At 49.4% G+C, this 15,489-nt stretch overlaps 1 protein-coding gene across 1 annotated transcript in view; it reads left to right on the top strand.

Moving 5' to 3' along the window:
• Window positions 1-7,746, top strand: part of LOC140397179 (C-type lectin domain family 18 member A-like) — an 80,194-nt gene extending 72,448 nt beyond the window's left edge. Inside the window, exons 9-12 of the mRNA XM_072486136.1 lie at window positions 2,359-2,488; window positions 4,965-5,061; window positions 5,353-5,444; window positions 6,550-7,746. Of these exons, the coding sequence (XP_072342237.1) occupies window positions 2,359-2,488; window positions 4,965-5,061; window positions 5,353-5,444; window positions 6,550-6,578 (348 nt within the window). The 3' untranslated portion in view covers window positions 6,579-7,746. The remainder of the gene's footprint in view (window positions 1-2,358; window positions 2,489-4,964; window positions 5,062-5,352; window positions 5,445-6,549) is intronic.
• The last annotated feature ends 7,743 nt before the right edge of the window (window positions 7,747-15,489 follow it).

A 15,489-nucleotide genomic window follows, 5' to 3' on the forward strand; every position in this document is an offset into this window, starting at 1 on the left:
CCGACGGCCTCCACTCCATCAGATCACTCCTCTGCACAGCCACGAACGAGACCCCTCATCGTTGGTTTATCTTCCCCAGGAAGTCCATCTCCGGGGTCTCTCTTCCATCTTGGCTGTCAACTCCGGGACCTGTCCTTCTCCGTAGGCACATGAGGAGCCATAAGACAGACACGCTGATCGAGAGGGTCCAGCTGCTCCACGCCAACCTCCAGTACGCCTACATCGCGCACCAGGACGGACGGCAAGATACGGTCTCCCTACGAGACCTGGCACCAGCTGGATCCCCTGCCAACGTGCCCCCCCGCTACCCGTCCCCACCCCTAGCACCCCGTACGTCCCCCTGGGTCTCTTGTACTGTCCCGCGCTGACACTGCCGCCACCCACCACTCCCCTGTCTACCCCCACACCCAAACCGTCTCCGACATGCCGGACTGAGGCTCCAGCTCCAGCCACAACGTCCCTGGAGTCACCACCTGCAACAACCGTGCCCGCCGCACCGCCAGAGCTGAGGAGGTCGAAGAGAACGATCTGGCCTCCAGGGAGACTGAATATGTAATGACCCCCACGTCACCCCCGCTGGACTTGATTTTTTAACGGGATGAATGTATTCACCATAATGCATGACACTGTAACCATTGTATCCACCTACTGTAACCTTTGACGTGGAAGTGGTGATACGAGTTGCTTCCAGGTACTGTACTGTAACCCCGGTGGGCTCCGCCTCTGGCTCCACTCTCAGCAGGGCAGCACGGTAGCATTGTGGCTAGCACAATTGCTTCACCGCTCCAGGGTCCCAGGTTCAATTCCGGCTTGGGTCACTGTCTGTGTGGAGTCTGCACGTTCTCCCCGTGTGTTCGTGGGTTTCCACCGGGTGCTTCGGTTTCCTCCCACAGTCCAAAGATGTGCAGGTTAGGTGGAATGGCTCTGCAAAATTTCCCTTAGTGTCCAAAATTGCCCTTAATGTTGGGTGGGGTAGCTGGGTTATGGGGATAGGGTGGAGGTGTGGACCTTGGGTAGGGTGCTCTTTCCAAGAGCTGGTGCAGACTCGATGGGCCGAATGGCCTCCTTCTGCACTGTAAATTCTATGATATAACCTGGCCACCTGCGGGTGGCACGCATCTACACAACCGACTCTGGCTAGGCAAGTTCACGACTAATAAAGCCTTATGTTCACTTGCTCTCTCGGCCTCTTGGTGAGTTGAAGGTGTATCAATGATGTTATGTCCCAACAGCGTTGCCAATACTGTGGGTGTTTCTATTTCTCTTACTGAACCACAAGGCTTTCCCGTCTATCGCTCAAATGACCACACAACCAGTTAGTCAGTTCAAAAGATGGTTTATTTACAGACAAGGGTTACCTCGACATGCAAACACAATATCTATTATGAGTTAAACTACACCTATCAGCTACAAAAAACGATACTTAACTTCAGGGCGACCAGCGCTGTGCAGATTGATAAGGCCTTTATCTTGATTCACATGGCTGGTTTGAAGAAATGGCTCTGTCTCTGCTGGGCTCAGCCGTCAGGTAGCGATCGTTGGTCTTGAACTTGGCTGTCTGGTCATTATGCTGCAGTTGGGCTGGCACAGGCTGAATCCAAAAGAGGCTGGCACAGGCCGGGTCCAAAAGAGTCTGAACACATGGCTGTGTCTCTTTTTATCCCTCTAGGGTTTCGTGCTCTTTGGGACAGTCCTTAACCTTGGACCCAATAATTTGACAGGCTTCGATCACTGCCTTCGATTTTGGCCAATAAAGGGGCTGGTGCCTTGGTGGCTGGGCGGGTCCTTAGCGGTCATTAACCTTGGCAGTTGGGCTCTCTGAGTAAAGGGAGTGGCGCCGATCAGTCTGTGTCTGTATCGGTTTCTTGAGTGCAGTCCTATTGTTCTGGGGAAATGGGCCATTAGAATGCAAACGAGCGGGGGTTTCGATCAGGTCTAGCTATCTGGGTTGCAAATTCACACAAGCTCTGTGTCTATCTGAGTCCTGGGTTGGACACAATTCCCATGGTCCTTTACAGGTGGCCATCTCAGATGGCTACAGTTTGATGGGGACAGTATCGAGGAGGAGTTACTCTGTATCCAACCCCTTGCTAAACTTGCTCTGGGAGATATTTGATGAGGTAGGTTTGGAGCTCGTACCGATTCAGTTGGCTGGATACCTTCCAATGGCACTTTAATGACAATAATTATATTATTTTATGATTCTATGAGATTTATTCTGTATTTAACCTGTTCTATATCAAGTAGGGTACCTGACTGTAAAGTATGGCACAAATGTTAAACTGTCTCCTGCTGGGTGCAAGCTAAAAATGGTAAACATATAAATAAATCCATCCTATTTCTCATTTTACTTCTTAGGAGCGAGGTGGGATTTTAGCACAAGTTAAAAATCAAAAGGTGCAAGATATTATGGCTTTTTATCTCACTCAATTAGAGAATACAAATGAGGTTACTGACCCAGATTTTGAAACACGTAACTTCTGGATTGGTGAGTTTAATCAAATCACTTCCCAGTCCCATTGATTATCTCTGCATCAGCTTCCTGCTATTCTGTTTGTTACATAAATTCCCAGAGTGAGTGAGCTGGATTGATATCAGTGGAGATACAGTCATTAACACAGGGTGCTGGGGGAGGGTTACTGAGTGACAGTGTGAGAGCTGGATTAACATCAGTAGAGATACAGTCAGTAACACAGGGTACTGGGGGAGGGGTTACTGAGTGACAGTGTGAGAGCTGGATTAACATCAGTAGAGGTACAGTCAGTAACACAGGGTACTGGGGGAGGGGTTACTGAGTGACAGTGTGAGGGAGCTGGATTAACATCAGTAGAGATACAGTCAGTAACACAGGGTGCTGGGGAAGGGGTTACTGAGTGACAGTGTGTGGGAGCTGGATTAACATCAATAGAGATACAGTCAGTAACACAGGGCGCTGGGGAGGGTTACTGAGTGACAGTGTGTGGGAGCTGGATTAACATCAGTAGAGATACAGTCAGTAACAGGATGCTGGGGGAGGGGTTACTGAGTGACAGTGTGAGGGAGCTGGATTAACATCAATGGAGATACAGTCAGTAACACAGGGAGCTGGGGGGGTTAACTGAGTGGACAGTGTGAGGGAGCTGGATTAACATCAATAGAGATACAGTCAGTAACACAGGGTGCTGGGGGTGGGGTTACTGAGTGACAGTGTGAGGGAGCTGGATTAACATCAGTCGAGATACAGTCATTAACACAGGGTGCTGGGGGAGGGTTACTGAGTGACAGTGTGAGGGAGCTGGATTGATATCAGTGAAGATACAGTCAGTAACACAGGGTGCTGGGAGAGGGGTTACTGAGTGACAGTGTGAGGGAGCTGGATTGATATCAGTGAAGATACAGTCAGTAACACAGGGTGCTGGGGGTGGGGTTACTGAGTGACAGTGTGAGGGAGCTGGATTAACATCAGTCGAGATACAGTCATTAACACAGGGTGCTGGGGGAGGGTTACTGAGTGACAGTGTGAGGGAGCTGGATTGATATCAGTGAAGATACAGTCAGTAACAGGGTGCTGGGGAGGGGTTACTGAGTGACAGTGTGAGCGAGCTAGATTAACATCAGTAGAGAGACAGTCAGTAACACAGGGTGCTGGGAGAGGGGTTACTGAGTGACAGTGTGAGGGAGCTGGATTAACATCAATAGAGATACAGTCAGTAACACAGGGTGCTGGGGGAGGGTTACTGAGTGACAGTGTGTGGGAGCTGGATTAACATCAGTAGAGATACAGTCAGTAACAGGATGCTGGGGGAGGGGTTACTGAGTGACAGTGTGAGGGAGCTGGATTAACATCAGTAGAAATAGTCAGTAACAGGGTGCTGGGGAAGGGGTTACTGAGTGACAGTGTGTGGGAGCTGGATTAACATCAATAGAGATACAGTCAGTAACACAGGGTGCTGGGGGAGGGGTTACTGAGTGACAGTGTGTGGGAGCCGGATTAACATCAATGGAGATACAGTCAGTAACACAGGGTGCTGGGGAAGGGGTTACTGAGTGTCAGTGTGTGGGCGCCGGATTAACATCAGTAGAGATACAGTCAGTAACACAGGGTGCTGGGGGAGGGGTTACTGAGTGACAGTGTGAGGGAGCTGGATTAACATCAATGGAGAAACAGTCAGTAACACAGGGAGCTGGGGGGGGGGGGGGGGGGGGGGGGGGGGGAGGGTTAACTGAGTGACAGTGTGAGGGAGCTGGATTAACATCATACAGTCAGTAACACAGGGTGCTGGGGGTGGGGTTACTGAGTGACAGTGCGAGGGAGCTGGATTAACATCAGTCGAGATACAGTCAGTAACACAGGGTGCTGGGGGAGGGGTTACTGAGTGACAGTGTGAGGGAGCTGGATTAACATCAATAAAGATACAGTCAGTAACACAGGGTGCTGGGGGAGGGGTTACTGAGTGACAGCGTGAGGGAACTGGATTAACATCAATAGAGATACAGTCAGTAACACAGGTGCTGGGTAGGGGTTACTGAGTGACAGTGTGAGGGAGCTTGATTAACATCAATAGAGATACAGTCAAAAATACAGGGTGCTGGGGGAGGGGTTACTGAGTGACAGTGTGAGGGAGCTGGATTAACATCATTAGAGATACAAGCAGTGACACAGGGTGCTTGGGGAGGGGAGGAAGGTGGATTAACATCAATAGAGATACAGTCAGTAACACAGGGTGCTGGGGGAGAGGTTACTGAGTGACAGTGTGAGGGAGCTGGATTAACATCAATAGAGATACAGTCAGTAACACAGGGTGCTGGGGGAGGGGTTACTGAGTGACAGTGTGCGGGAGCTGGATTAACATCAATAGAGATACAGTCAGTAACACAGGGTGCTGGGGGAGGGGTTACTGAGTGACAGTAGAGATAGAGTCAGTGGATAAAGACAGATCTGATTTATTTGCGTGAAGGTAATTGGCTCTTTTTACTGCTTTCAGGCTTGACATATAAAACATCGAGAGATTCTTTCCGTTGGGACTCTGGGGAACTTCCCACTTTTTCCAGTTTTGCGTTTGGGCAGCCGGATAATCAGGGGTAAGTGAGCGAGTCAACGTCGCACATTAACTCAGGAAGCCTGTAGTGAGGAGGTCTGATGGTGGAAGGACATAGCTTTGTGACATTGGCAGAAAACATTAATACACAGTGCAGTAATACAGACCAAGAGAAATATTCCCATATTCAGGTACCAGTGAGAGTGACCCCTCCAGTATTAGTGGCACAGTGAAAACTGCAGTATTTACAGCAATTGGATGGGACACCTGCACAGTATATTCCCCTATGGTTTATCATAATTCAGCTCACTGGACTGCCTTTTATTGTCAACAGGTTTGGAAACTGTGTTGAGCTGCAGCTTTCGAGTGCTTTTAATTGGAATGACCAGCGATGCAAGACACGCAACAGATACATCTGCCAGTTTAGTGAGTACCGTCTCTTACTTGTGAAGTTGATCAGGTCCTGGTACAGTATGCAAGAGGGTAAACTGAGAATTGGCTGCTATGGGGCAATAATGAGCTACCGAGGGGGGGGGGGAGAGAGGGGGCCTTCTCTCCCCCCCCCCCCCCCCCCCCCCCCCCCCCCCCCACCCCCCCCCCCAAGCACCCAGCACTCCCCAGCCTGCCCATCCTGGCATGTTTTGTGAGTTTGGGACCTAATGCCCTCGGGTTGCTAAGCAACAGGCCACTTCAGTGACACCACAACATACTGGGCTGCCATCATTTCTTCTCTCTGTTGTCAGTCTCTTACTGACTAAATGAAGGTGGTAATGTTAAGATAGTTAATGGACCTTCTGTTGCTAATGGAATCTGTCAACTGTTGTGGCACACTCTTGTCTATAAGCCTGTAGCTGAGCCTGCAGTATTCCAGCAGCCAGTGAACAGTGCCCTGAAAATATTAACGCCCTAAAGTGTCTCAGTAATGTCAATGGTGGACTTTATGGAATACCATATTCATTTACTTACCGACATGGGATACTAGCTGAATTTCAGCTATGGCTGAATGGGTAGCACTCTCGCCTCTCATTCGGAAGGTTGTGAGTTCAAGTCCCGCTCCAGTGACTTGAACCCATAATCGCTCATAACCCATAACCCATAAGACGCTCCCAGTGTCAATACCAAGGGAGTGCGACACTGTCGAAGCTAACCATCCAGACATTAAACTGAGGCTCGACCTGCCCTCTTGGGTGTTTGTAAAACACCTCATGGCACCCACTCTACTTGAGACAGAAGGGGATATGGCCCGTTTTTCATGACTACTTCCCGACTTGTATAATAATAATCGCTTACTGTCACAAGTAGGCTTCAATTAAGTGACTGTGAAAAGCCCGTAGTCGCCACATTCCAGTGCCTGTTCGGGGAGTCCGGTATGGGAATTGAACCCACGCTGCTGGCATTGTTCTGCATTGCAAGCCAGCTATTTAGCCCACTGTGCTAAATCAGCCCTGTGCTAAACCAGCCCCTATGAGGTAGAAGGAGAAGTAAATTTAGGAGGCAATGAATGTAATCAGGTAATCTCTTCTATTTCCAGGTGAGAAGCACGTTGCACAGTGGGCGTGACAGGAGGCGTCAATTATGTTTCCATGGAGAGAGTTGAAACCAGCTTCGCTTTGTAACTGAACTGAACCAAACACTGCAATAGTTTAGGATCTGGGACTGTAGGCACTGAATCACAGTGAAAAGAAGGTTCAGTTTTGTGGCCAATCGGCATTGATCTGGCCGCCCTGAATGTAGTAACGTAGTGTGCCCTGGGATTGAAACCCCTGTGTTATAACAGGGGCCCCTCATTCAGTACTCGGACAAGAGAAAGAAGAATCATTCTCATGCCCCTGTGGTTCGAAAGATCTCAGAATCAGGTTTGGTTCAAAGGTTAACGTGTCTGTAATCTTGTCCTCAGTGCATGTAAAATAGAGCATGTCAGAGGTCACAATAGTGTTCACTCTCAGGAATACCTCACCACTGAATGCTGTGCTAGAGGGTGAGTGCTCTGTGATTAGCTCCTGGTCCATGTTGGGACAGTTGTCCAGAACCTTTCTCCTGAGGGAGCAGCGATAAAACAATAAACGTACCGCTTTGGCAGACAGATATATTGTAGGTAGGTCCCTTTCACACACTCTGGAATGTAAAGCCTGTCTCTGCTCATTACATTGTTTTGCTGAGTGTGTGTGTGTATGTGCGTGCACGTATGCCTGTGTGTGTGGTGTTTGCACGTGGGTGTGTGTGCACGTGTATGTGTACATGTGTATGCACACACGTGTGTCTGCGTGTCTGTGTGTGCATGCACATATATGTGTGCATGCACATGTATATGTGCATATGTGTGTACGCGAGTATGGGTGTATGTGCGCACGTGTGTGCATGCAAGTATGCGTGTGAGTGTGTGCGCATGTGGGTGTAGATGTGTGTGCATGTGTATGTGTGCATGTGTATACATGCATGTGTATGTGTGTGGTGTGCGTGCATGTTTGTGTGTGTTTATGTGCGCATGCGTGTGTGTGTGTATATACTTCCCTGTCGTACTCCCCTCTTGGCTGCATTGTGAGTAGCACTGGTTTGCAGTCCTCACCATTTACATTTGGTGCTAGCACATTGGATGGTTTAAGAGAGCAGTGCTACTACCACAGAACAAGATGTCAACAAGTCATTATGGAATAAGCAAGACAAGCCTGTAAGCAGTGTAACCAGCTGTATATAAATGTCAAATAAAGACTTTAAAATGTTACCAAAATAGTTAGTTCAGAATTAAAAATGAGATAACTAACATTCGCACCACAACAATCTTAGAAGTCTCTGCCAGAGAATTCGAACACCAGTGTCATTCCCTCTTTTCCAAGGGCTTACCATTGTTATGAACAGGAAAGACTGTCTCAGACCAATAAACCCATCACATTTTCCTCAGTCAGTCCCAGACTACTTGGCTTCACCCCCAAGCCCATTGTCCTCTCTCTCTCCAGAATTGTGCTTGACTGCCCTTAAACCCATTTATAACATCCGATCAACATGAAAATGCTAAAGTTTACTTCTCCCTGCCTCCTTTCTCCTTCCCACAGCTTTTGTCATTTTCCCTCCAAAACACAGTTAGGCCAACTGAAAGTATTAGCAAGTCCCAATTCTCCAGAGACACGTTACCCCTGTGCTCGCTGGCCTACATTTGCTCCCAGTCTGAATAAAGTAATATCTGTTCCTTGGTACTTCTATTCCTTTATTCCTTGTTCATTGCCAGTAGTGCGGGTGGATTGAGATATGTTCCAGTGACAAATTATGTGCTGAACTGCATTGGAAAATTCCCACCATTGCTACATATTATTTTTTCATAGAATTCACAGTGCAGAAGGAGGCCATTCGGCCTATCGAGTCTGCACCGCCTCTTAGAAAGAGCACCCTACCCAAGGTCAACACCTCCACCCTATCCCCATAACCCAGTAACCCCACCCAACACTAAAGGCAATTTTGGACACTAAGGGAAATTTATCATGGCCAATCCACCTACCCTGCACATCTTTGGACTGTGGGAGGAAACCGGAGGAAACCCACGCACAACACGGGGAGGATGTGCAGACTCCGCACAGACAGTGACCCAAGCCGGAATCGAACCTGGGACCCTGGAGCTGTGAAGCAATTGTGCTGTCCACATTTATTTTTAAATGAGAGGCCTCTGACTTTGCACTCGACCTCCTGGTTCCTGGTTCATTTCCTGGGTGTCAGCCTGAACGGGGCAAGGTCTTTGACTGTCGAAGGGTAACACTGCATGGAATTACACAGAAGTTGAAGTTTACACTGTAAATTACACAGAAACAGGCCATTCGGCCCATCCTAGTACTTTTGCTTCACTCAACCCTCCATCCATCCTTCATCTAAACCTATCTCCGTACCTCCCTATTGCTTTCTCTCTTGCTCTTGTGTACTTACCTAGCTTTCTTTTCAATACAGTTGTGCCATTTGCTTGTATGCCTTCTGGTAGCAGGTTGTGCAATCTAGCTCTGAATAAAGTAGCTTCTCCTGAATTCTCCAGTGGATTAATTAGTGACTATCTAATATTTAAAACCTCTAGTTCTAGTCTCCATGATGGATGAGTAGACTGAGCATGGCACGATGGTAAAGGGTACCATTCAAGTTGGGGGAAATGAAAACGCACATGGTTGTAATGGGGCACAGTATAGTCTCGTGTTTTTCAAACATTTTTTCCGGGACCCACTTTTGCCAACTGGCTGACCTTTGGGACCCATGCCAGCCGATCTTCGAGACACACATTTGTTTCTCTTCAATGCGAAAGGAGAGTCTGCTTAGTCCTCATAATCTTACTCCAATCAGGTTCAGAGCAGGAGAGAGCAATGCGCCTATCGGGTGTAGACTTCAGCCAGTTCCTTTGTACCGTCTTTTCTTTGTGGAAATAGAAAATCCAATCTCTCACATTTAGGTTGTTGTAGAGGGCAATAACAACATGCTTATTTTACTCATTACTGGATACTCCTGGAAGATGCTACTCCAGAATGCTAGTCACATGGGCATTTGACGTGTTTTTAATGTGGTATTACAGTTCAGGTACAGCATGGGAGTCTTTTCATTTGGAGTCAACTGTAAGTTAATAACTGACTCTAGGGTCTCAACCTCAAAAGGAATGTTTCACTCACCACTTCTCTTTCAAAATCTCAAACTTCTCCTCTCATTTGCCCGTACTTCCCTGCATATAACACACATGGGCTATACATCTATATTTGCATTGACACAATTGACAAAATCATAACTCAAGAAATCTTTATACTGCTTTGTTCCGAAGTTAAGTTTTTTCCTTGTAGGTCGATAGCCAGAGGCCCTGGAGCTCTGTACAGAGCTAGTATTCGCACTGCTCTGTCCTACCCTGGACTCTCCTGGGCAGATCTCTCCAGCAGATTCAGATGTGAGATTCTGGCCAGTAGGTACACTGCCTATTTGTGTCTCTGACCGTCTCTTACTTGTAAGAAAATGATTCATCTTCACAGTCCTCTTGCCTTGCTTGCCAGCAACTAGAAAATGGAAGAAGCTCTGCTCCATGATTTGGCATCAAAAGCACATATGTACAGGGTGCTTGAAGTCAAGTGTATGTGCAGGGCACATGACCTGCTCACTGCTGCCGCTTCTGGCCGGAAAACTACACAGCCTCATTCCTTCTCAATTAAAAGGTGGCAGTGGCTACCCATCTCAATAAAAATGTCGGTAGCGGCCGTTCGGCGCTTCTCCCGCACTTTGAGCTCTGGTGCTCTGCATTGTTTGACAGTGTCTGGCTCCTGCCCATGATAGCACTTTCCATCATTCACCTGGGTGATTTCTGCATTCCATTCCATCACACAGTCCCATCGAATCTCTGGGGTGGCGGAGGTGGGGATGGTGGTGGGGCAGGGGGGTGCACTGGGACACCGGTGCGATGAGCATTGCCTGAACTGTGGCCCCTCAGCCAAGCCCACCCACAACATCCATCCATTCCCACACCCCACTGCACCTCTGCGGCCAGCTCTGAGCAGCCCAACCCTTACACCCATCTGACAGAGCACTGAGGCAGGTTGTCACATTGTGCACAGACGTTTAGTGTTAAAACATATATTCAGATTTGTGCCCTAGGCCCTATCACTAAACTGCCCTGCACCTGTGCCAACTGGTGTATATTTTACTGGCCTTATACGATCTAACGCTACGTCTAGATGGACCCCCAGACAGTACATCAGGAGTGGAGGCGGCCTGCTCTGATTCCCGCTCTTCTATCTGGATCCCCTTTGGCGGGTGTCTTCTGGGGCGACCGGGCCTGGATGGGCCTGGCTGCTGTTTGAGTGTCCCAGGTGGCATGGTGCCACCCTGTTATGGCTGCTGCCCACCAGATGTGCGAGGGACAGGTGGGGCGGGGGGGGGGGGGGGGGGGTGGGGGGGTTGAGGTGCTGCGGTGTTCCGGTACCTCCCTGCAAGAGTCACCAGCCCGGACCCCATCACCTCCTCCCCTCTCAAGGTGTCCAATGGCCCCTGGGCTACTCCATGGGACGGGGGTGCGAGCAAAGCTAACCCCTGAGGCTCCCCGCCACCTGGTGCTTCCAGTCCTGGAGGCCCCCTGCCTTCTCGACCAGGGTCTGCATGCTCGCGGCCATGGAGCACAGGGAGTGGACCACTTCTGCCTGGGACTGGGACACATCATGCTGTCACTTTCTTGGACTGGGCCACCTCCCTCGATCTGCACCACATCGGCCAGTGCCTTGGCAATGCCGCTGACGCTCTCAGCCATGACTGGGCCACGCTCAGGAGCACCGCTGCAATGTCCAGGTGGCTCTGGCACATGGCTGTCTGTGAGAGGGCTTCGCCACCCCCTGCACAGAGAACCCTGGACCTTGGACATGCTGACCCATAGCAGAAACCCCCGCCCCAAGGCCTCCGCTGCGGATGCCACCTGTCCGGTGTTGGCCTGGGTGACACGCGTGGTCGTCACCACCTCCTGTTCCTGCACGCGGTTGGACTTCTCCAACAGCACCTGCAGGTACTGGGTGCTCGCAGGCAACCCCTCATGTAGTCCCTGGCTCTGCGACTGAATCTCCAAGTTCAAGAAGCCTGTAACCCATCTGGATGGCAGCTGGTCCCTGGGGTAGGGCCGCCCTTCCGACCGTCCACCCCCTTGGGCGTTCCTGCCTGCGCCTGCTGTATCAGGCTATGTGTGGGATGCGCACCAGAAAGTATCACAGGAGACTCTTCACTAAAGTGCCCCACCGAGGTGAATGTCTCTGGGATGGTGGAGGGTGCTGGAGACAGCTGTGACGGGAAGTCAGTGTCGATCTCGGACTTGAGCTCGCATCAGTGTCGGTATCATCGTCGCTGGTTCTGGCTGTGGCTATGGCTGGGGGCGAGGAATACCAGAAGGGCCCGCGCATCACCAGTAGATCTTACAAGGCACATTAGGGTCTCACTTCCTCACCCAACAAGGACCTCCACCCCGACGACTGCCATTTCCTCAGGCCCGCTGACCATGTCCAAGGCCCACTGCTCTGCCACGGTGAGGGGCCGCAGATCCGGTGGCCCTCTCCAGTTTTCTCCTACTCATAGAACATAGAACAATACAGCGCAGTACAGGCCCTTCGGCCCACGATGTTGCACCGAAACAAAAGCCATCTAACCTACACTATGCCATTATCATCCATATGTTTATCCAATAAACTTTTAAATGCCCTCAATGTTGGCGAGTTCACTACTGTAGCAGGTAGGGCATTCCACGGCCTCACTACTCTTTGCGTAAAGAACCTACCTCTGACCTCTGTCCTATATCTATTACCCCTCAGTTTAAAGTTATGTCCCCTCGTGCCAGCCATATCCATCCGCGGGAGAAGGCTCTCACTGTCCACCCTATCCAACCCCCTGATCATTTTGTATGCCTCTATTAAGTCTCCTCTTAACCTTCTTCTCACCAACGAAAACAACCTCAAGTCCATCAGCCTTTCCTCATAAGATTTTCCCTCCATACCAGGCAACATCCTGGTAAATCTCCTCTGCACCCGCTCCAAAGCCTCCACATCCTTCCTATAAATGCGGTGACCAGAACTGTACGCAATACTCCAAATGCGGCCATACCAGAGTTCTGTACAGTTGCAACATGACCTCCCGACTCCGGAACTCAATCCCTCTACCAATAAAGGCCAACACTCCATAGGCCTTCTTCACAACCCTATCAACCTGGGTGGCAACTTTCAGGGATCTATGTACATGGACACCTAGATCCCTCTGCTCATCCACACTTTCAAGAACTTTACCATTAGCCAAATATTCCGCATTCCTGTTATTCCTTCCAAAGTGAATCACCTCACACTTCTCTACATTAAACTCCATTTGCCACCTCTCAGCCCAGCTCTGCAGCTTATCTATATCCCTCTGTAACCTGCTACATCCTTCCACACTATCGACAACACCACCGACTTTAGTATCGTCTGCAAATTTACTCACCCACCCTTCTGCGCCTTCCTCTAGGTCATTGATAAAAATGACAAACAGCAACGGCCCCAGAACAGATCCTTGTGGTACTCCACTTGTGACTGTACTCCATTCTGAACATTTCCCATCAACCACCACCCTCTGTCTTCTTTCAGCTAGCCAATTTCTGATCCACATCTCTAAATCACCCTCAATCCCCAGCCTCCGTATTTTTTGCAATAGCCTACCGTGGGGAACCTTATCAAACGCTTTGCTGAAATCCATATACACCACATCAACTGCTCTACCCTCGTCTACCTGTTCAGTCACCTTCTCAAAGAACTCAATAAGGTTTGTGAGGCATGACCTACCCTTCACAAAGCCATGCTGACTATCCCTGATCATATTATTCCTATCTAGATGATTATAAATCTTGTCTTTTATAATCCCCTCCAAGACTTTACCCACTACAGACGTGAGGCTCACCGGTCTATAGTTGCCGGGGTTGTCTCTGCTCCCCTTTTTGAACAAAGGGACCACATTTGCTGTCCTCCAGTCCTCTGGCACTATTCCTGTAGCCAATGATGACATAAAAATCAAAGCCAAAGGTCCAGCAATCTCTTCCCTGACCTCCCAGAGAATCCTAGGATAAATCCCATCAGGTGCCGGGGACTTATCCATTTTCAGCCTGTCCAGAATTGCCAACACCTCTTCCCTACATACCTCAATGCCATCTATTCTATTAGCCTGGGGCTCAGCATTCTCCTCCACAACATTATCTTTTTCTTGAGTGAATACTGACGAAAAATATTCATTTAGTATCTCGCCTATCTCTTCAGACTCCACACACAATTTCCCATCCCTGTCCTTGACTGGTCCTACTCTTTCCCTAGTCATTCGCTTATTCCTGACATACCTATAGAAAGCTTTTGGGTTTTCCTTGATCCTTCCTGCCAAATACTTCTCATGTCCCCTCCTTGCTCGTCTTAGCTCTCTCTTTAGATCCTTCCTCGCTACCTTGTAACTATCCATCGCCCCAACTGAAACTTCACACTTCATCTTCACATAGGCCTCCTTCTTCCTCTTAACAAGAGATTCCACTTCCTTGGTAAACCACGGTTCCCTCGCTCGACGCCTTCCTCCCTGTCTGACCGGTACATACTTATCAAGAACACGCAGTAGCTGATCCTTGAACAAGCCCCACTTATCCAGTGTGCCCAACACTTGCAGCCTACTCCTCCACCTTATCCCCCCCAAGTCACGTCTAATGGCATCATAATTGCCCTTCCCCCAGCTATAACTCTTGCCCTGCGGTATATACTTATCCCTTTCCATCATTAACGTAAACGTCACCAAATTGTGGTCACTGTCCCCAAAGTGCTCTCCTACCTCCAAATCCAACACCTGGCCTGGTTCATTACCCAAAACCAAATCCAACGTGGCCTCGCCTCTTGTTGGCCTGTCAACATATTGTTTCAGGAAACCCTCCTGCACACACTGTACAAAAAACGACCCATCTATTGTACTCGAACTATATCTTTTCCAGTCAATATTTGGAAAGTTAAAGTCTCCCATAATAACTACCCTGTTACTTTCGCTCATATCCAGAATCATCTTCGCCATCCTTTCCTCTACATCCCTAGAACTATTAGGAGGCCTATAAAAAACTCCCAACAGGGTGACCTCTCCTTTCCTGTTTCTAACTTCAGCCCATACTACCTCGGAAGAAGAGTCCCCATCTAGCATCCTCTCCGCCACCGTAATACTGCTCTTAACTAGCAGCGCCACACCTCCCCCTCTTTTGCCTCCTTCTCTGAGCTTACTAAAACACCTAAACCCCGGAACCTGCAACATCCATTCCTGTCCCTGCTCTATCCATGTCTCCGAAATGGCCACAACATCGAAGTCCCAGGTACCAACCCATGCTGCCAGTTCCCCTACCTTGTTTCGTATACTCCTGGAATTGAAGTAGACACACTTCAAACCACCTACCTGAACACTGGCCCCCTCCTGCGACGTCAAATCTGTGCTCCTGACCTCTATACTCTCATTCTCCCTTACCCTAAAACTACAATCCAGGTTCCCATGCCCCTGCTGCATTAGTTTAAACCCCCCCAAAGAGCACTAACAAATCTCCCCCCAGGATATTTGTGCCCCTCAGGTTCAGATGTAGACCATCCTGTCTGTAGAGGTCCCACCTTCCCCAGAAAGAGCCCCAGTTATCCAGAAATCTGAATCCCTCCCGCCTGCACCATCCCTGTAGCCACATGTTTAAATGCTCTCTCTCCCTATTCCTCATCTCACTATCACGTGGCACGGGCAACAACCCAGAGATAACAACTCTGTTTGTTCTAGTTCTGAGCTTCCATCCTAGCTCCCTGAAAGCCTGCCTGACATCCTTGTCCCCTTTCGTACCTATGTCGTTAGTGCCAATGTGGACCACGACTTGGGGCTGCTCCCCCTCCCCCCTAAAGACCCGGAAAACACGATCCGAGACATCACGTACCTTTGCACCTGGGAGGCAACATACCAAACGTGAGTCTCTCACGCTCCCACAAAA

The sequence above is a fragment of the Scyliorhinus torazame genome, chromosome 2, assembly GCF_047496885.1.
Source record: "Scyliorhinus torazame isolate Kashiwa2021f chromosome 2, sScyTor2.1, whole genome shotgun sequence".
Classification (NCBI taxonomy): Eukaryota; Metazoa; Chordata; class Chondrichthyes; order Carcharhiniformes; family Scyliorhinidae; genus Scyliorhinus; species Scyliorhinus torazame.